We start from the raw sequence: 20,292 nt of genomic DNA on the forward strand, positions 1-20,292 counted from the left end.
TTTAACAAAATGTTCAAAGGAACTTTTTTGATGCAACCATATAATCTCAATTATAATTGTTCATGTAATTGTTCATCAAGTCGTGTGATTTTTTTTTCCTCCAATCTCATCTGCTCTGGCTTTCTCAACTAGAAGCAAACTGCCTACAAAACAGACTTTCAAGTCCAAAACCATTGCAATGACTTGTGACCTAATAACTGGGTTTGGAGACTACAGCATCTTCATTTCACTGTGTTCTCAAGATCAGGCAGAACAACAACCACAAAAGCATGCGGGAGTGCCACATCAAAGAACAGCACCCAAATCAGCCCTTATGTAAACATTTTTATCCTCACTTAGTTACTGAAGCATTCTTTCCTGCATATTCTAAAGTAAAAGAAAGGAAGACAAAGCATCTGTGTTTTAACATAACTGAGGACTTGCTTTTTACTTGTGGAAGCTCTCTTCTTGCTAAGCTGAACCTTGCCTTTGCCCCACATCTCACAGTAAGATCACTTACTCAGACTTGTTCTTCTAAAGATGGAAGGAGTTCTGCTCTGTTCAACAAATACTCATGTCCTTCACGCAGATCATTTGCTCCTGTATTACCAGAGCAATTTAAACTTTAAACCACAGCTGGCAGCAAAGTCTAAAACATGCCGAAAGAACAACAGAACGTTTGGCAAAACTTAGCTGTCCCTTTTTTGTTTGCGGTGCAGTCAAATGCTTTTTAAATTGGATCCTTCTGCAACCACAGAAATGTCCAGCACTGGAGCTGGCTACTATTTTAGACATACGGTATCATATTTGCCAGTTGATTTAGTCTTTGTGTTTGTAATAGAATTATCATTCTAATTAGAATAATTAGAATTATTTACTTCTCATATTTTAGCTATATTCACTTCACCTTCACTGGAGATCTGCAGAACTATAGCAGTTTCTGTGAAAAGCAAGTTAGTACCATGCCACTATAAGATAAAGCCATCAATCTCTCATTTTTATAGGCACAAGAAGGTCTATTCTTGCAACACATAAAATGATCGAAATGTGCCAAAAGCACAGAGTTTACGCTGCCATTTCTATCATTAATAAAGTGACTTTTCTCTTACATGAGTTTCAAACCTCACTCCCTGCTACTCTTCCCTCATCCAGCAACAGAAATAATTGTGGCAGTCCAGAAATTAATTCTGTACATTCTAGATTAGTTAATTCTAGAGCAAGTCCTAGTTCTGAGCTGGGTTGCTCCAACTATTAAGCCTACTGTGGGAATGGTAACTGAAAGTGGGCTGTAAAACTTTTCTCCTGCAAAATCAGCTCTTCATTTGGTGTAGTTTTGGAGCTATGGTAATTACATGCCAGCTCAGGAGACATCTCTGCAAGCGTGGTGTCTGAGCTGTACTATTCACAAGTAGGAAGAGCCCAGTGCTCTAAACTAAAATAGTCCAAAACAGGCTGTCTGCATGTCAATCTGCTCATCTGCAATAACTGTGTGCTACGTGGTCAAGTACATCCTTTTTACGTTCCTGGATATGCCCTCTACAACAAAAGGACTTTTCTACAGGAGATTCATGTGGGCCTCCATTATTTAGGGTTGAAATGTGGGTACAGTTTGCGATTATATTTGTGCAGATTTTACTTGTCTTTAAGTGAGGGAACAAATACAGTAACTACATCAAACACACACTGAAGAATCAGTGCAAAGTAGTTGTCTGATGGAGACTGAACTAGTCCTGACCTAGGAATCCCGGCTATACTTGAGAGAGTCATTGTTTAAGGCAAAGGACTGCTTAATAAGGCTTTGGTCTTTAACACAGATTGCATCACAGATTGACTGACTGAAGCTTTCTCTTTACAAGTTCACACACAACTCAAAATGTCATGTTGATTTTATACCTGCCTGGCCAAGTGAGATTACAGAGCAAGTCAATCACCTTGCCTTTCAGACAGATTTCCCCTTTTACATCTTGAAAATTCTACTCACTCACTTGTAGATTATGCAAAGAAAGAGGAAGCAGCATGACTCAGCTCCACACTACAATGGCTGGAGCAGATCCAGACCTAGCAATCCTTTGGGCTTTCCTTACCAAAATACAAGTCTGCAGCTTGGATAATGTAAAGCATGCAGTGTTTGCATAAGAAATGTTAGATGGCAGCATGCCAGCTACAGTCCTTAAGCATTGTGCTAGTTCTTTTCATTTACAGAACATTATCTTCTGCAGAGTTAGGATGAGAACAAAATAAAAACACAAAGGGGTCTGATCTTAAAGAGTGCCTATGTAAGACAAAACGCTGAAGAGGAACAGCCTTCTGAACCATATTCCCTAGACATCAATTTCTGTGGAAATCTAGTGGTAGACAACATTAATTTAGCAAGTTTCACATCATGCCATACTGGTGAATATTTCTGTATATTGTGTAAATTAGAGAAGGGAAAGCAGAGGTATAGAAAGCTACGGACTTTAAGAAAACCAGGAGCTTTGAGTAAGTTTAAAGAACCTTGAGTCCCAGTGCTTTGTCTAAACCACTGGAAAATACAGCTACTTCAAAAACTCAGTGTTATCTCAAAATCATTCCTGATCTTCTACCATTTTGCTAACACCTGATCCACAGCTGTTTTTTCATTAAGCGTGTCCACAATATGAGCTATTGCAGAGCATATAACGCACTGTAAACACACTTAAGTGCTCCGTATAAACAAGCTCTGAGCAAAATTCAGCAAGAACTTCAGTTGACTCCGTGAATACACAACAAAGTTAGATGATTTGATGGTTATCTCACAGCAATCTAACATCTGAGATAAAGGCCTCAAACCTAAACTGCTTTTTCAAAACAGTATTTTACATCCTAGTCCCATGTCCAAAAGCTCTGGGAAATGGCATGCATCTGTCTTTTCAAGCACTGCATCCGCTGGTAGAAATTACGTATCGGTCACTGCTTTCACAGATGTGCATCAAAGTAGCAACGAAAGTACTAAGGAGGCATGATCCAAGCTATTTCTCTGGTATTACTTGCAAAAAGCAGCCCAGTGGACTGCGTACGTTGGAGGGTGATTGAGCAGTATCGGGAAACTTGCATCACATACTAACCAACCTCATGTTGCATTAGAGGATGAAAGGCCAGTAGGCTGCTGGGCGCTGTGGAAATTTCAAAAGATAGTTCATTTAGAAAACTTTATGCTTAGCTTCTCCTTATTCCCCCAGAAAAGTTCTGGGCATTGTCATATGATTGCACTACAAAACATGAAGTTATCCAAAGCCAGTTCATGAGAAGTGAGCGGAAACATCTCTTTTCATTCCAAAGGAAAAACAACTCCTATGCTGTTTTCCTAAGTGAGCTGAAAACTTGGAGAGAAACCTAAAGCTAAAAAAAGCAAAGAACTCAAGAGGATTTGTATTCTGGACTGTGGTTTCTGTTGCCTTAGCTCAAGGGAAAATATGTTCATGGGAAAAAGGCCTGCCAGGAGCCAGATTTTTTTCAACTCTGACTTTTCTAGTTGGCATGGCTTTAAATCAGTCTGTTTCTATTAAAGATACTTCTTCATAACCAAAAATGTTCTTTATGGATTTTATGATAGCTGTTTACAATTGAAAGAACGAGTTGTGTCTCCCCAAAACACACACACACGGAAGTTACTGCTGCCAGAGTAACTTCTTTGACTGGACAGGACTACTTCTGAAAAAGTGCTCTGTTAGAGTGGTGGCTATCAAAAATACACAGGGCACTGTATTGTTTTACAGTCAGCATGACAGCAGATCTGTTTATACTGTTATCTTATCATGGAACTCAGACTTAAGCATAAGCTATCTATAACTACATTATAATCACGTGAGAGGATAAGTGCAACCTAATGATAGTGCCAATCCTCTGAACAGTTTTATTTTCAGCCACTGGCAATTCAGAGAAGACTTCTCTGTAAGCGTCTTTGATAACAATGTGAAAACTGTAACACAATGTGATCATGCTGCCCAAACAGACCTTGCCAGACCCCTACAATTACGGCTATCATTAATCAAAGTGCTGTATCAACACAGTTTACCTAAAGGACACCAATCCCCATTATACACTTGAATTGTCTTCTCTATTAATTAGATTTCCTGAAGTTAAGAGTTAACAAAAATTTATAATACGGTCTTTTTTTTTTTTGTTTTTTGAGACTACTCAGAACTTTATAGAATGATACAGTAAGCTTTCATGGAACATTAAAGTGAACTTCACCCCTTATTTAAAAACTGCAACTAATGCTATAAAATGAAAATTGCTTACCTGTGATCAACAACTGTTACATTGGAAGCAGGAATTCCCAGAAGAGAACAACTCTGTTCCAGTTCTTTCTTACGAATCTCTCCTTGATTGTAGTAGTTTCCTGAAAATAACAAACAGCAACATTGTCTAGTTTAGTTTAGGTCACCTCAAAGCAATAAGTATGAGCATAACATTAAATAAAAGGGCATCATTTCAGGAACGGCATCATTGCGGAGGAGAAACTCCATAAATTTTCCTAAGTAAAACCCATCTCAATTCAGGCAAAAATGCTGAGGCAAACTTCTGCCAACCTTTACCACATGAGCTTGTTTGGCAAAGGCATCAGAAGCTGCCATGTCTAATCAGATCACTTGTCCAAGGAGCCCAGTATCTTCCTTCTGGTAGTGGCCAAAGTCATGCTTCTGCTAAAGATATGGGAGATCTTCCAAAAAACTACTCTGGAATAATCTGCTTGGGCAACTGCTTCCAACCACCCGTTTGATTAGTAGTATTTTATTCCTTGAAACATCAAAATTTCTAGTTCTTCAATTTTATTTTAATTGGGGCTTTCTATTTTATTTTTGTACATGCCTAATCCTCTTCTTTCTTCATTGTTAATTTTTTAGCAATATTTAATAGCTCTTTTGATGAATTCCAAACACTAACTATACTTTGTGACAAAATAAGGAATCTTCTGACGGAGTATATATGGACTAACTGTTTACACATTATTTGAACTCAAGTCACCAGTATAGTACAAAAGAATTGAGCAAGATCTTTTCATAAACACGGGAGAAACGTCCTCTCTAGTGAGGTGACTGAAAGTTGTTATCACTGGCAAATTTCCAGGTTGTCTCTGTGAAAGGGGTTATTGGGCCTTAGTCCACTTTAAAGACATGTAAATTCACAAATCAGTAATAATTAACCTTCTCAGGAAGGGCCAAAGAGTCACTCCTCCTTCACCATTGGAAATGGTGCCATGAACTCCCTCCTGTACTCTTAACAGCACAGGCCTGTAGAGCCAAGTTGAACAGCAAGTCCAAAGTCCTTGAAAAAGAACTGTCCCAAGGTATGTTCTTTAAGTGACTAAAGTTTATAGTATATCCTGGACCACTTCTAATAAACGCATGTTGTCATGTAACACTAAGACACCACAACAGAAAACGGTGATGAAATTAAAAAGACTTTAGGAAAGGAATTCCATCATAAAATTCTGTTTTGAGACTAAGATTTTTCAGAAATCTGCATCATTCGCAGAGGAAATTCTGGCAGAAACTACAATCGCAAAGAACTTATAGAACCAAAAAAAAAACAAAAAACAAACAAAAAAAAAAGGACAGTAGTAAACTTAATTGAGATAAAGCATTTTGGAAAAGTTACAACATAATAAATATCCTTAGACCAACAACTAGTAGCGGAACACTTAAAACACAGCCTCCTTTTTCTCTGAATTCTCCTCTTCTCATCCTGCCCTCACATTACCTTCCTTTTTCTTTGTAGCAGCCATGCAAAGTCCATGCCAGAGCTGCAATGGCCCCTTCCAGAATGTTACCCCGTGCAAACCAATACTTGCAAACCAATTCTAACTTTGAAGTGAAAAAAAAAATGGAAATATACAGCAGAGTATTAACGTATGATTCAAGTCTGTAGTCAGCTGTCTTGAATTACACTAGAACCTTTTTTTTTTTTTATTGTTGTGGGCATGAGTCATCTAAATCTAGCATTTCTCTATAGCAGTGTTGCAGTCTGAGCACTCGCTAGCAAGCTTTGTATAATATGCAAAGAGGTGAAAACCAGAAAAACAAACAAACAAACAAAAACTCTTCTTGCAGACTGTGAGTGAATGATTTTAGGAAACTATTACGATGATTATCTGTGGGTTTGCTGAAGAACACATCAGCTTGGTCTGCAGCATGTGGCTTGGATCACAAGTTCCAGCTGAGCAGAGTTAATTTAAGTGTGCACCTTCCCTGGATAAATTATGAGTACTGCAGGGCTTATTTTAGACTGATTTCTTTCATGGACTTTCATGATACTAGTGTTTTAAGATAACATATCTTATGCTGCAATGCAGCGTAGTATCAGACTGCACGGGATATTTTACCCAAATGGTACCACCGTTCTCAAAATACCTAACTTTTCCTGAACTCAAAGGTTCCATATTGCTAACAAGAAAAAATGGGGAGCTGTTGAGAGCAAAAACAGCTGAATAGCTGATGCTGCTGGACCTCATCCATGGAGCACTCACAATAGAGAGTCAGCTACTACAGAGAGCAAAGTACATTTATACGGAGTTATTAGTTCAATCAAAGATTACTCAGTGTGGAGAAGACTGTTTTCTTTCACAGGGCTGTAACTCTGATTCATTTCTAAGGCATTTTGATTGATATCTGAGAACTACATTACAACGGATCCTAAGTAATGATTGTGTTTCAGTGTCACAATTTACGGAGTCTTTGATCAACTCACTTGTCATCATCAATCATACAAACAATGACAGGATGAACCATCTGAATCACCCCAAAGACTATTAAGAGACACAAGAAAAGCTGTTAGCTCAGTGAATGCATTTTCCTATATGGGCTGCTAGTTCCATTACGAAGGCATGCAAGACATGCAATAGAAGACAGTGTCAAACATACTTAATGTTTCATGTCACTGAATCGGGAGTGCTGTAAAGAACAATAAAAAAGAGAATGTGAATAAAATAAGCAGAAGCACAATACTTCTTCGGAAAGTTTTCTAATTGCAGCAGCATTTTAGTCCTGAAAACTGCAATAGCAAGGTTGCACATCAATAATCTCTTCGTTGCTCTGAAAAAGTCAAACAGGATCCATGGAGTTTTGTACCTCAGCAAAGACAACTGAAAGTTTGCTCTGCTCTGCACTAAATCTTGAATAGGAGGGATACAGTAAAGTCACTACACCATCAGAGTTCATCAATAGCTTAATCTTGGTCTTCTCACCGCGATAGTCTGTTACGACAGAAAGGTATGAGAACAAAGAACAAAAGTTGGCAGTGAACAAACTGGAGCTTTCCAAACTACAGAGGTCCCTTTTCCCAAATATAAGTTGCTGTCACTGTGGGATGGAAATGTTTGTAGCCTAAGATACACAACAAACATAAAATATCTTTAGCTTTCACCACAGACTTATGAATTCTAGTATGGCAGTATGTGTCTGAAAGATCTTTTAAGATGAGGTTGCTTCCTATACCCAAAAAAATGAACAAGGTAATCATAATGAAATGCAGAACAGTAGCATTGCATCAGGCACAAAAGCACAACCTTGAATTCATCAGAAGAATAACTTAATAAGTATCAGTCGTGCATTAAAAAAAAAAAAAGTAATCTTGGGTTTTAGTAGATTATGAGAACAAAAGACAACAGCGTCAAGTGCTGTGAAAGTCCCTTGTGATATTTGTCCTCTGAGAATCCTTCCATTCGATTCAGCCCCAGACAAGCCTCAGCGGGACCAACGATTCGACTCTTCAGTTACTGTGCTTCAAAAATAGACGTGAGATGACTAGAAGAGAGCCCAAAGGAAAGCAATGAGAATGACCAGAAGTTTAGAAAACACGATTTATGAGGAAGATTGAAAGGAATTGTTTTGTTTAGTCTAGAGAAGATAAGACAGGAGAGGCAGATAACAGCCTTAAAAAAATGTCAGAAGCTGCTATGGAGGGATACTCTGATTTCCATCTTCACGGTAGATCAAACAAATAAGCAAGCTTAAATCATTCCAAAGATTCAGGAGAAAAGTGATTTGAAGAAAAGCTAATGTAGCACTGAAACAGACCACACGGGCTGAAAAACCTCCCTGGAGGTCCTGGAGAACATTCATCTCCAGGAAATGAGGACACCACTGAGGCTGCCTTTGAGCCAACGGATGGACAGCATGACCTCTTCGGGGCTGTTCTTCTATGATTAGACTGACACGCAACTGGTATCTTCAGATGTGTTACTGGGACTGTATTGTTACGGTGCATTAAAACCAGATCATCTAAAGCAAGTCCTCTACAAGATGACAAAAATCACAAGATGCGAAGAGTAAAACAATGCATTTCTAAAAACTAATGATATTTCCATGCAATTTGAAAGTGTGTCAGTGCTGCAGCATAAGATTTGATTGTGGAACCATAGTGGTTTGGATACGCAAGGGGATTTCAACACATCTCAAGCTACTAAAACCCTGCAGGAAGCTGCATTTTGGCTGCAGCCACGTATGCATGGTCACACCATGGGGTGGCTGGATATGACGACGTGCCACAGCCCAGAACAGTGCCCAAACCCCGAGACGAGAGGCACGGCAGGGCCTTTGCTGCACAGTTCTTCCCCAGGGAGGCCGGGAGGGTCAGCACGGCAATGACGTCTCGCGTGGGGGCACCACGCTGATGTCACAGCCCTTACAGCCCCGCGCTGACGTCACGGCCGGGCCGACACCCAAAGAGGGAAGGTGGAGGGGGGGCAGCCGGCTGTCCCCGCCGCGTCCCCCCGTCCCCTCACCTGCGGAGCAGCACAGCACCGCGGGGCGGCCGCCGGCCCTGCCCAAGGCGAGCAGCGTGGGGGCGAAGAACATGGCCTCGTCATCGGGGTGCGCCGTCAGCACCAAGGCGCGGGCAACAGCGGCTTCCCCCGCCGCGCTTCCCCTCGGGGCGGCCGCGAAACGGCGGCGCAGGCGACGCGTGACCCCGAGCAGCACCAGGACCGGCACCAGGACCAGCCCCAGCAGTACCAGAGGCAGTCCCGGCAGCCCCCAGCCCCACCGCCCCGCTGCCATAGCGACCGGCGCCTCACGCTGCTCCTCCGCCGGACCTGCGAGGGCCCGCACGAAGGTTCCGCGGCACCAGAGGTCCCCCCCGCCTCCTCCTCCTCCTCCTCCCCGCCCATCTCTGTCCCGCCTCCGGGCGGGGCCGCGCACCGGCTGCTCAGCTCCAGGGCTGGCCAGGGGAAGGGGAGCTCACGGGGCACCCCGCCTCGGTCCAGCCAGGGAGCGGGACCCCCCAGGAGGGGTTATAACAGGGGCCAAGCCCGTTAGTGCGGGAAGCCAGGGAGAATAGGGCCAGCCAGCCCTACACGCACCACCTGACCCTACTTAAACGTTAACGAGTAATTAGCAGCAGTGACAAACTCAGGCTGTGTGGCGTGTACCTTCTGTCCCTGTACTGTGTAGCTGCGGAAGACGCGCAAGCGAAAGCTCAGAAGCAGGGCATGAGGAGCATGTCTTCAGAGACGCTTTCTGCTGTCTGCGAATCTGTCGGCTATCCTGAGTGCAGCTACAAGGGGAAAAAAAATGTTTGGATACGTCTCAGAAGCGGTCAACTGCTGAAGTAGGTTGCAGAGCAAAAGAAGGCAGGAAGTAGTAAAATAAATATGCAAAAGGCAGTCATACGCGGTGGCTTGGAAGCTTTGCTGTTGAAGACAAATAGGCAACATGGAAGACAAGCACATTACCTCAGCCAGAGTGTGCCGGCTGCGCAGGTTCAAAGAGTCAAATGGGGAAAGCAATTCAGCAGAAGTCAGCATCTGAAGAACACCTAAAGTCTCTCAAGATACTTGCCTGACTTGCCCTCGCACTTTTATTTGGATATCTATATCCTTAAAAGTGAATTGAGGCAGTCATTGTGTGTGTTGGGATCAAAGACTGCAACCACTTCGCCTTGGGGACACCTCATGTCACACTAACATAGCACTTAGCAGAGTGGAACTCAGCTCTGCTACTAACTACAGACTTCATAAAATGCATGTTTTCTAAGTAAAAGTCACCTGTTTGCCACAGGGCGAGCCCCTGCTTTATTACTCCGAGCAAATAACTGTGCAGACGCATATCCCACGTGTAGGGTATGACTTCTGGTACTTAGTGGAAGCTGTAACGACACGAAAACATTTTCTCAATGGGATGATTTAATCTCATCTAATGGTATTTTTTCCCATTGTAAACCTGATAAGAGAACCATTTGTGATCTCAACGCATCCAGAATTACACATTTGCAGCTAAAACATCGCAAGGATTTAAAAACCTTATTAAAAGAGCTACCTGCGCTACATTTTCTTCTCAGGGAAAGGGGAAAAAAAGCCCAAGACATTCTGGATTTAAAACCTCTCCCGTTTTTCCAAAGCCAGTCACCGCTCCGGGCCCTCAGGCCGGCTCCCTCAGCCCTGCTCCGAGGGGCCCAAAGCTCCGGAGCCCCTTTTCATCCCCTCATCCGCAGCCTGAGGGCTCGGCGGCCGCCTCCCGTTAATTGTGATTATTATTTTTATTCATGTCAATCGCTTCGCCCTTTCTTTTCGGCCCCGAGCCCCTCAGCAGAACCTCCGGCCCCTCTCTCCTCAGCGCCTCCCGCCTCATGGCGGCCGCCCCCCCCTCAGATCCCCTCAGCGCTGAGGGAGGGGAGGGGGGGGGGGGGAGAGAGCGGGAGCCTTTCCCCGCCGCCTCACCGGCCAGCGGGTCCTGGAAGGAGCATAACAACCCGCCCTCTCACCCCGGGGCCCGCCCCCCCTTCCTAGCGAGCTGCCTCCAGCCGAGCAACGCCACGCCGGCTGCGCGTCGGGAGGAAGGGGCGAGTCTCCCTCCACCGGGAGAAAGAGCCGAGGAGCGGCGTTGCCGTTTTCTCCTTAGCTGCCAGGACCTAGCGGGCCGGGGCGGAGCGCGGCGAGCCGGGGGAGGGGAGGCAAGATGGCGGCGGCGGTGGCGCTGAGGTTGAGGTGAGAGGCTGCGAGCGCCCAGCCCCGCCGGAGCCCGCCGCCGGGCCGCCCCCGCGCCGCGCCGTCGGTAAGGGCAGGGGGCCTGGCGGGGCGGCGAGCGGGGCTGGCAGGACCCGGGGGGGGCAGCGGGGCCTCTGGCGCCTCCGCCGTGAGGAGGAGGAGGAGGAGGAGGAGGAGGAGGAGGGGGAAGAGGCGGGGGCCCCGGCCATCCCTTCCTCCTCCTCCTCCTCCTCCTCCTCCTCCTCCTCCTCCTCACCGGGGACGGGGCCCGGGGGGAGGGCGCTGGAGCCGGGGGGGTCCTGAGGGAGGAGGCGGGGGAGGTGGGCGGGTCAGGTGTGGCTTAGGGCGGGGGGTGCCCCCTGCCCCCGGTGGTTTTTTTTTATTATTATTATTATTTTTTATTTTTTTCCCCACTGTTTGTGCGCCCCGAGGTCCGGAGGGGCTGCGGGTGGACGTTGATGGTGCCCCCTGAGGGGAAGTTTGGGGAGAAAGTGCAGAGCATCGCCGTGTTGGGTGCCCATCCTTGTCCTGTGGGTAGGAGAAGTCCGATTTAAGCCAATAAACCAGACATAATTAAAATACATCCGAATCGGCCCTTGGAAGCTTGGGCAGGGGTGCATCAGGAGATGTCCTGCTCCTGGCCCCGCGCTGGGGCTGTCAGCAGGCACCGAGTTACCCATTTGGGACCTGTAAACATCCCCAGCTTCTGCCGGCCGGGCTGCTGCAGGGCACAGCGCGGGGGCTCTCCTGCAGTCACCCTGACTCCCTGGTAAAGAAGTTTGTATTTCTGCACTTAAAAAGCTGTCAGTAGCAAGTCAGTTGCAGTTGGATGAGGTTCCAGATGGACGCGTGTGCTCTTACTGTTGGGCTCCAGTACGTAAATAACCAACTTGGTGATCCGAGCAGTCTGCTGCTGTCCAAAATACGCCTCTTCATGTTGCACATACGTGGTCTTCACCAATATTCTACCTGTTTGTGACTGTAAATATTGGTGCAACGTAATAATAATAAAAAGGATAACTTCTACAGTGAGAGGGGTGTCTAGTTTTGAGTGCCTGCTTTTGTAGCGGTATTCTGCATTATTTTTAGGTACAATAATAGAGCTACAAGCTGCTAGAGCTGAGGCAAGGCTTGTTATTTCAGGCTTTAGGATGTGAGGGAGAAATGGTGCTATTAGAAAAGAAACATTATGGTAGTATGATGACTGAGGGTACAGCCTAAGTAAGGACCGTGCAGATCTGTTGCAGTTCCGTGCTGGAGTTATACTCTGCTGAATGTTGTTATTCCTGATTAACTAAACAGCCTTGACATTTGGAAAGGAAGTATGTAATGCTTGATGGGGGTTTCTAGTTAGCTGAAATCTAGTGGATTGTGTTGGGGGATGAAAGACCTTCGTGCTCAAACGTTCAGGGGAAACGAGCCAACTGCAGTGACCCTTCTTGCGATAACACAGTTAATTTTTTTCTTGACATTACTCTTCTACACGATAGAATATAGGCTACCTAGGAAACAAAATGTTGTGCTTTATATGTAGTTTGATTTGTCTGTGGATAATATCCTGTTCAATATAGGTTGCTAAAATACTTAAACTTGTTGCTGAAGCAGGGGGAGAGGTACCATTTTGGGGATCTTTTTTTCCAAGAGTTAAAATGCACATCTGTTAGTGTATGGAGAGGATATTCCAAATGTTTGCTTCCACAAGTGTTAGTTCTCTCTAGCTTTTTAGTAAGTGTACGAACCAATTAAAGGTAACTCTCCAAATTTAAATTAAATCTACAAAGTTGGGGTATATTCACTGTTCTACGTTATGCTGCTGATGATTTATTCTGAATACATGTTACATGTACAGCCACTTATTTTAGTTGCTCTTCCTGGGCACACGTGTTCTGCATCATGAAAGGTCTAGAAAGCTCTCAAAAACTGAGGTAAAAGTAGTGACAGACTTGAAAGCTTCTTTTTGATTTCGTCCTCTGGTCCCCTTCCCCAGTTCTTGTGGTTCTATTACTGCATCTTCTAAGTTGCCTCATTTCTGTTACAGCATGACTGAGTGATGCTTGCAGGGAGAGGAAGCTGATTGCTTCAACTACTGCTAATTCTTTTCCAGTTACCTTTCTGCATTTCTGTATCAGAACAAATATAATCTTTTTTTTTTTTTTTCCTCTATTATGATGTTCTTAATAGTGGCATTTTTTTTTTTTTCAAAGCTCTCAGTCAAAGTTTTGGTGAAATGCTTTTTTTCTTCTTCTGTGCTTATCTGCAAAATGGTTTCAGTGAAGGTTTTCCTGTATGATCAAAAATACTGTTCAGAGTTCTTGTGTGTGTAGCTACTTAAAGTTAAGATTTTAACAATTGTTTGAGTTGGAACAGATCTGTGCCTCATGCAGGTGCAGTACAACACAGCACAATCTTGAGAACAGACTACTAACCAGACAGTGGTTTCATAATGCAAACAAACGTTTCCTGGATGCAGTCTTGAACTCTTCAAGTCATTTGTGTTCTTCAGTCAAATGTGAATCGGTGCTTCAGATGACAAGCAATTAACTGAACGTGTTACCCGGTCTCTGTACTGTAAATGTTCCAGGTAAAAATTCTGACCTGTGCAGACTGCTCTCTGTAAATATTTACTTTAGGCTATTTCTAAATTATGCAAATAGACGGGAACGTGCTGGATATGTCCTCAGCTTGAGTTTCTCTACCCTTCAGTGAGTCTCCATCTAGTAATGATGTTTTGTGATGTTCCCTTCCTCTTCTGTACCAGTTCAGCGTTTATCCACCACCTGTTAAATGCCTACCCCAGCCTGGGCCTACTGGGGCTTGAGTTTAGCGAGCTGGGGTGCATGCAGGAAGCTCAAACTTACCTTGCAGCTAAGTTTCCTCCCAATATCCTGAGAGAGATTTCTGTGTCCTTGAATAGCTTCACATCTAAACCACTCATGTAATGCTGCCACTCCCAGACTGATTTGATATGCAGTTTTCTCTTCAGGCTTAAGGAGGATGTTGGTCGATGTGGTTTTGAAGTCAGTGACATCACCTGCTCATGATTACAGAGGCTATTGCAAAATTAAGGTACTGTAGTGTATGAAGATGCATTGCCCACCTCTGAAAAATCCTATTGTTCAAAACTCTCAGCAGTAAAAAGACAAAACAAAAAAACACTCAGGAATGAAATTTTTGTGCAGACATTGTCTGGACAAACTCTTGACCAGAACTTAAGAATTCTGTGCATGTGGACTGGTCTTGGGTAAAACCGAAATTACATTAATAAAGAGTGAGGGGAAGAAGGCCTATCAATGAAAAAGGACAAGATAAAGTACAAAATATGCTTAAGCTAATATAATGTCTCTTTGACTGTCCTTCTTGTGCCATAAGTTTAGCTGTGGCTTACAGGGAAAGTACGTTTGGTCGATTCTGTTTGTAGCTGTCATGGAGTCAGAGGCCCGCTGGTCCTGAGGAGAGCTGAAAACGGCCGCGGTGCAGCTCACGGAGTTCCTGCAGTGCAAATACCCACTGGGTAGTTCCTGGTGGGGAGAAGTGGATGCTCTCCTAAAAGAATTAAAATACTGTCATGTTTCAAGGAAGGTGCCTAACAAACGGGAATATAAATCAACTCATGCAGGAAGTCTACTAGGAGACACACTTGCCTCTTTCTTCTAATGAACCTGTTGATTCCTCTCTGTTCATGCTAGAAAATTAAGCCCATGTAAGTTCAAGTGCTGTTTTCTGAACTTGATGTTATTACAGTTCAGCTGTGACCTTCACCTCACTAACAGTAGTTTGGGGAAAAAAAAATAGAGGAATTAGTTTAAGAATTATATATACTTGGTTATTTACCGTAGAGTTTTGTCTCAGAGTCACATTCTTCACTTACGGTTTCTGCTCATTATGCTATTTTAAATGCTTTGCCGTCAGAGAAGGGCTGTGTGAAAGGTGTGAATTCTCCCACGTAGTAAGTGTAATTTAATGATTTACCTTTCTTGGAATGTTATTCCCAAAACTGTTTTTTGTAGAAGTGGTCACTTACCCATGCCATTACAGCTGTTATTTTGTAGGTGCTGTTTCGCTGTGGTTTCAAAGAGTAAGCCCATATGTGTCCAAAACCCTGAAGTTTTTTGTTTTTTGTTTTTTTTTTTTTTGTTTTTTGTGTTTTTTTTTTACACCCCCCCATGGCTATTGAGGTTTCCTTACACCATTCATAGCTTGAGATCCTCTCCATTCTTCCCAGTTTTCTGTGACTGAGAGGCTGTTGTGTAAGCTTCAATGAGGAATTATATTTTTATATGTTGGTGTGTTCTCTGTGAAGTAGAACATCTCAAACTTAATCATAAATGTCATTAAATCACAGTTGCACATAAATCAGAATAAACTTTGTTTCTAGAAGGTGATACTGCACAGGATATGCACAATCTGAATAGGCCTGAACACTCTAGTACAGTAAATAGAATTCTTATTTTAACCTTTTTGTCTTTTTAGCTGAAACTGAGAGTTATTTTTGTATGAACTCAGTTAACTGAGGAGAGTGGTGAGGCTGGTACTTTGTCCTGTACAAAGAAGCAAAAATTGCTGTCTTGAAATAATACTTCATAGCATATAATATATATGAAGTTTGAGATCATCAAAATTGTTTGTAATCATGGGTGAAACAGGAAGAATTAGGTGGATTCAAGTAAACCTCAGTGAGCTGTTAGCACTGACTGGTGAGTGAGAATGATTCGAGGAAGATTGTCTAGTTCTTATCACTGCAGTTGCGTAGCATCTCTCGAACCTCTTGCATGCTGTGAACTGATGAGTTGGAAGATACTTTGTGTGGTTTCTGTTTCACCTTACAGCTTCCCGGGTTAAGTTTGAATGCTTCAGTTGATGTTTCATAGCCAGTTGAATTAGCCAATGGCAGGATTTGGGCCCTTCAGAAGGGGTAAGGTGATTATCTAGGCTGTGGAAGCTGCTGCACTTGTCTTAAGAGGCGGGGGAAGTACTTTCAACATTCAGTTCTGTATACTTGGTTTCTGGTCTTTGGCTCATGAAAATTTTCTGTGGTGTATGCTAATTGTGTATTATTTGCTGTCTTGGGACAACCAGGAATGAAAATGTGGTGTTGCTGAGAAAAGAAAGATGTTTTAAGTGTTTTTAGGAGGAAAGTAGATAGTTTGTATTATAAAGACATATTTTTGAAACCAGAAAGCCTCGTAAGGTTTGTATCCTTTTTTGGTTTAAATCATTGGTCAGCAGTACTTTTAGTGAAAGAGGTGTTTCCATCCTTCATTTCCATTTATTTTTTGAATGGAGGATTTTCTCTTGCCTCTTTTGGATAGTTATGGTGTTAGTGTGACCCTCCTTGGCTGAAGAGAGCCGGGTAGGTTTCTGCAGGATCAGGAAGTGCTGCTCCTCGATAAAAGTCAGGAGTGAGAAGATTTAGTCTCCTGGGGACTCTGTGAATCCACTAAATGAGAAGTTAGAAGCTGACTCTTTCTCCTGCGCGTTAGATTTTTAACAACTGGTGAGCAGACTCTGAAAATATTTACTTTTCTTTGAAGTATATGTGCTCAGCACTTTTTTTTTTTGGTGAGAAAAGTGGGTAGCTGATTAGAAACTTTGTAAGATGTTAATGCAGTCGTAGTTTGTCCTGTTCTGATCCCCCATATAATGGCAGCCTCAGCGTTGATAACACTTATTAGCAACTTTTCTTTAAGCTCATAAATTACAGAAGAGAGATTAAAATAGAATTTCCTGGAGAAGAGTGTCTTGTCAGCTGAATTTGATCGACCCTATTTGCTAGAGCACTAATTCTACAAATACAGTAGCCAGAAACAGGAGAAAGAGAAACTGTTATTTAAACATGAACTGTAAAAAGGTGATCTTGAGATTTGCTAGCCAGGTTTGGTTGCAGATTGCACATGCAATTAAGTAATATTTATCTTTTGGTATGGCAACAAAAATCCTTTGGAATTACTCTTTTCTAACTTAATATTTAATGTTCCAAAAGCTATTACTTAAGTACCTTGAGGAGTTGGAAGTCTCTTAATGGAAACCTCCTTCTATTAAAATGTGAAGTGTAAAATCCTATTTTCATTTTTGAGCTATCTTGATGCAGATGGAAAAGTCGTGCTAATAGAGAGTAAATGTGACATCTTGAATGGGCTGCTGTAATGCTCCTTGACTTCTGTCACTTCTGTAATTGGCTAAATTAAAGGATACCATGCTTCCATGTCATGTAGAGTATGAGTCAGACACTCTATAGCATAATTGCGAGTTTATGCTGTGGACATTCAGAAATAAAGCATTGTTGTATGCTAGTAGAAATTTCAAGGTATGAGAAGGGGTCAAGTTCAGATGCTTGTGCATTTCTTAACTTTTTTCTTTCTCCCTGTCTTAACTTTTTTTTTTCTCCCAAAACCTTGCCACGTAAACCCACTACACTCCCCCATTTTTTTTTACTGTATTTCTAGCAGGGTAGAAATAGCAATTTTCTACATCAATAGTTTTGTGAAAAGAGGGAGTGCACCTACACAAGATTAAAATTCTCGAGAATTTATGATACATTCTGAACACCTTTTGCAGAAGAAGAAAGGCCATTTGCACACGTGGAATTGCCATGAAAATTCAACGGGCTGTTTTCAACTTAAAGAAAACATGTTCAATGTTTTTATTCACTCATCCTAATAGCATGTGCCCCTATGCTTCGACTGCGAGCTTTGGAGTATTCTGCAGCATAAAACCAAGTGGATGGAGATTTCAAAAAGGGTGGAAGAGGTCCCGAGCTTTGGTGATGGTGTCTCTGTTTCTTAAAAATAGGAGGCACTGTATTCTGCAGCTTGTTTAAAGAACTGTTACTTAAATTGTCATTCATCTCGGAGTTGACTTGCTACTTTTTTGATTGTAGCATGTAAAGAATCCTTCGTGTTGTCTGGGGTATCCCCAATGGGTTTTCCTACTTACCAGCTCGCCTGGTTGCTTGTGCACTGTAGATGAAATACAATTCCTTCATTTCTTGTTGTGAAGCACAAATTTATTGTACATCTCCTCAACCATCGGCCTTCTGGAAGGTTCTTGATTGAAAACCCCTTACGTTTGAGGGCTGTCCGGTCCGATCCTGTGGCTACTTTTGTCCCTTTGCGTTCCATCCCATTACTTTGCAGAACCTTGTTTAATTGGACCTGAAGGGTTAACACAGACCATGGCATCGGAAAGGTTGGAAAAGGCCTTTGAGTTCATTAAGTCTAACCCAAGCTTTTTTTCTTTGTCACTAACTCTTTTCACTGTTGTTTTTCTGAATAACTGTCATATGACTGTGCGATAGCTGGGCGCTAAGGCCGTGACTGAAGGACTAATACCTGCTCTTGAAATGTCTGGTGCTTTTTTTAGTTAAGGACGAGGCTGCTAAGTCGGTCCTAGCTTCTGACTGTACTTTTAGTATGCCGAGCAGTTAGGTTTTAGATGGTAAGTAAAATTTAACCTTTTACTGTATCTATTGGTTGATCAAATAGCTTTTTTATATGGAGCTTGGACATACTCCCCTGTTTTTAGAAATCTGTTGAAAATGTACATTAGTTTTGTCTTGTATATCCCCAACATGCAAATTTAATGTTTTTGGACAAGTGCTTGAACAGACTTAAGATTATCTGACAGAATAAAAATACTGGGAAGGTTTGTTTTGCATATCCAGCAGGGTATTTATTTGAAGGGCTTACTTGTATGGCTCTCAACTTGTAATTTTGTGTTATTGTCTGTGAGTTGGAGCGTTCGCTGACTTGAAGGTACAAACGCAGGTCTGTTTAGTTCATGAAATCGGTTCTTGTTGTTTGCTTTAATGGGTTGGTTGTTCAGTACGGCCTGTTTTGGGGTTTTGTTTTCCCTCATAATACTCACTTTTTATGAAGGGAAATCACAGAACGGATTATTCATGGGTATTATTGTCATGCTTCAGATAAAACCTTTCTAACCACTGCTGAAACAGTCTCTTCACTGGAAGTTTCATTTTACGCTGGAGTGAAATTTTAATAAATATCCCCAATTTAACTTAGTGATGTGTTGTAGGCCACCCCCTGCCTAAGGCTGAGCCTTTCTTGTTTTGCTATAGGCTGGTTGCATCAGAGCTTGATTTATTGAGGCTGCTGATTTATTTATTTTTAGAAAACAACTTGATTTGAGCTTTCTTTAGCTGTAATCTAACTCTTTGCACTCTTTATATCAGACTTAGTATGCTCAAAAACAAGCTGAGGAAAATCCCCCCAAAGGATGAGAAATTTAATTAGCAAATATTGGTTAAAGACTTCAAGATGACACAAAAACTCCCCTCAGTGCAGAAGTGCTGATTTGTTCCGTGCATGTGGAGAAAACCAGAACCCACCCCTGGGCCTGGTCTTTCCCCGCGACGTTGAGCGTGCGAGTGGCAGACGGGGTAACCCTGCCTGGGGTGATCCTGCCCTCTGACCGCTTCCCTCTGCTGCTGCACACACTTGGGTGGCCACGAGTTGAGTGTTTTGGGGACCTGGCCTGCTAAAAATAGTTCCTGCTTTTAACCTGCTGTGTTTTCCCAAGCGAAGAACTGCTTTTCTCTGTGGCAGCGCTGGCTTTTGCCTGCTTAAAATGCCATGGATCCGCAAGCTGAGGCTTGGGGACTTGAGTCTTAGTTCTGATTCAGTCGCTGACTATTTCCTGGGTAGCCTTTGATAGATTTCTTAACCTTTCAGTGACTCATTTTCCCATGTGCACGCTGAGGATAGCGCTTACTTACGTGTCTTTCTGAAGCATTTTGAGACCTGCAGATCAGGAGATGCTGTTCAAATTAGTACTGCCTCTTGGAACCAGATCTGAAACGAAGCTATGACTGTTGTAATATCCGCTTCTAAATGATTTGTAACTTACTCAATATTCTCTGCATATGAAAATGTAAGTGTGAACAGTAGCTTTTAAGGGAAAGTTTGAATCGGGTCTCTTCAGTAGTTTGAGCTGGCCAAAGAGACAAACGCTGTCGTACTTTTAGAAATAAACAATGTTAAATCATTTCCTTATCTGAGGAGCTTGAATTATCGCAGGGCTAAGTGTGTCCTCCCAGCTCCTGAAACTGTTCTCACTGCTTTTCTCAACTAGGTATCTCCAGACCCAGCATTTTCTTTTTTTGGTTCTTAACTCCAACTTCCCCTGTATTATTTTTTTTTTTTTAATATTATCCATTTAACACTACCGGGTTTCCCCATCCCTTGTATGTTTTACCACAGAGTCCAGGAATGTCAGTCATGACCTGGGACACTATAGGAGAAGAATGGATCGGGTTATGAAGCAGAGAATAAAACATACTTATTTCTGACCCTTCTGATTGTCTGTATTCAGTGAGACAGACGATCGGCCAGCATGGTTGGCAGCTGTATGAA

At 42.7% G+C, this 20,292-nt stretch overlaps 2 protein-coding genes across 13 annotated transcripts in view; one reads left to right on the top strand and one right to left on the bottom strand.

The window, feature by feature from the left end:
- Positions 1-10,981, bottom strand: part of PIGL (phosphatidylinositol glycan anchor biosynthesis class L) — a 69,883-nt gene extending 58,902 nt beyond the window's left edge. For 3 of the 7 annotated variants that reach the window (XM_068656257.1, XM_068656258.1, XM_068656256.1), the window contains exons 1-2: positions 8,726-9,051; positions 4,243-4,342 (exon numbers count right to left, since the gene is read on the bottom strand). In XM_068656257.1, coding sequence (XP_068512358.1) covers positions 4,243-4,342; positions 8,726-8,999 — 374 coding nt within the window. In that variant the 5' untranslated portion in view covers positions 9,000-9,051. The other 4 variants (XM_068656262.1, XM_068656261.1, XM_068656260.1 and 1 more) reach the window with 4 other exon arrangements.
- The window catches only part of NCOR1 (nuclear receptor corepressor 1), a 65,818-nt gene continuing 56,310 nt past the window's right edge, over positions 10,785-20,292 (top strand). For 3 of the 6 annotated variants that reach the window (XM_068656230.1, XM_068656235.1, XM_068656234.1), the window contains exon 1: positions 10,853-10,991. The gene's annotated coding sequence lies outside the window, so the exon portion shown is untranslated. Of the gene's footprint in view, positions 10,992-20,292 lie in introns of all 6 variants that reach the window. The other 3 variants (XM_068656233.1, XM_068656232.1, XM_068656231.1) reach the window with 3 other exon arrangements.

The sequence above is a fragment of the Anas acuta genome, chromosome 19 (genome assembly GCF_963932015.1).
Source record: "Anas acuta chromosome 19, bAnaAcu1.1, whole genome shotgun sequence".
NCBI lineage: Eukaryota > Metazoa > Chordata > Aves > Anseriformes > Anatidae > Anas > Anas acuta.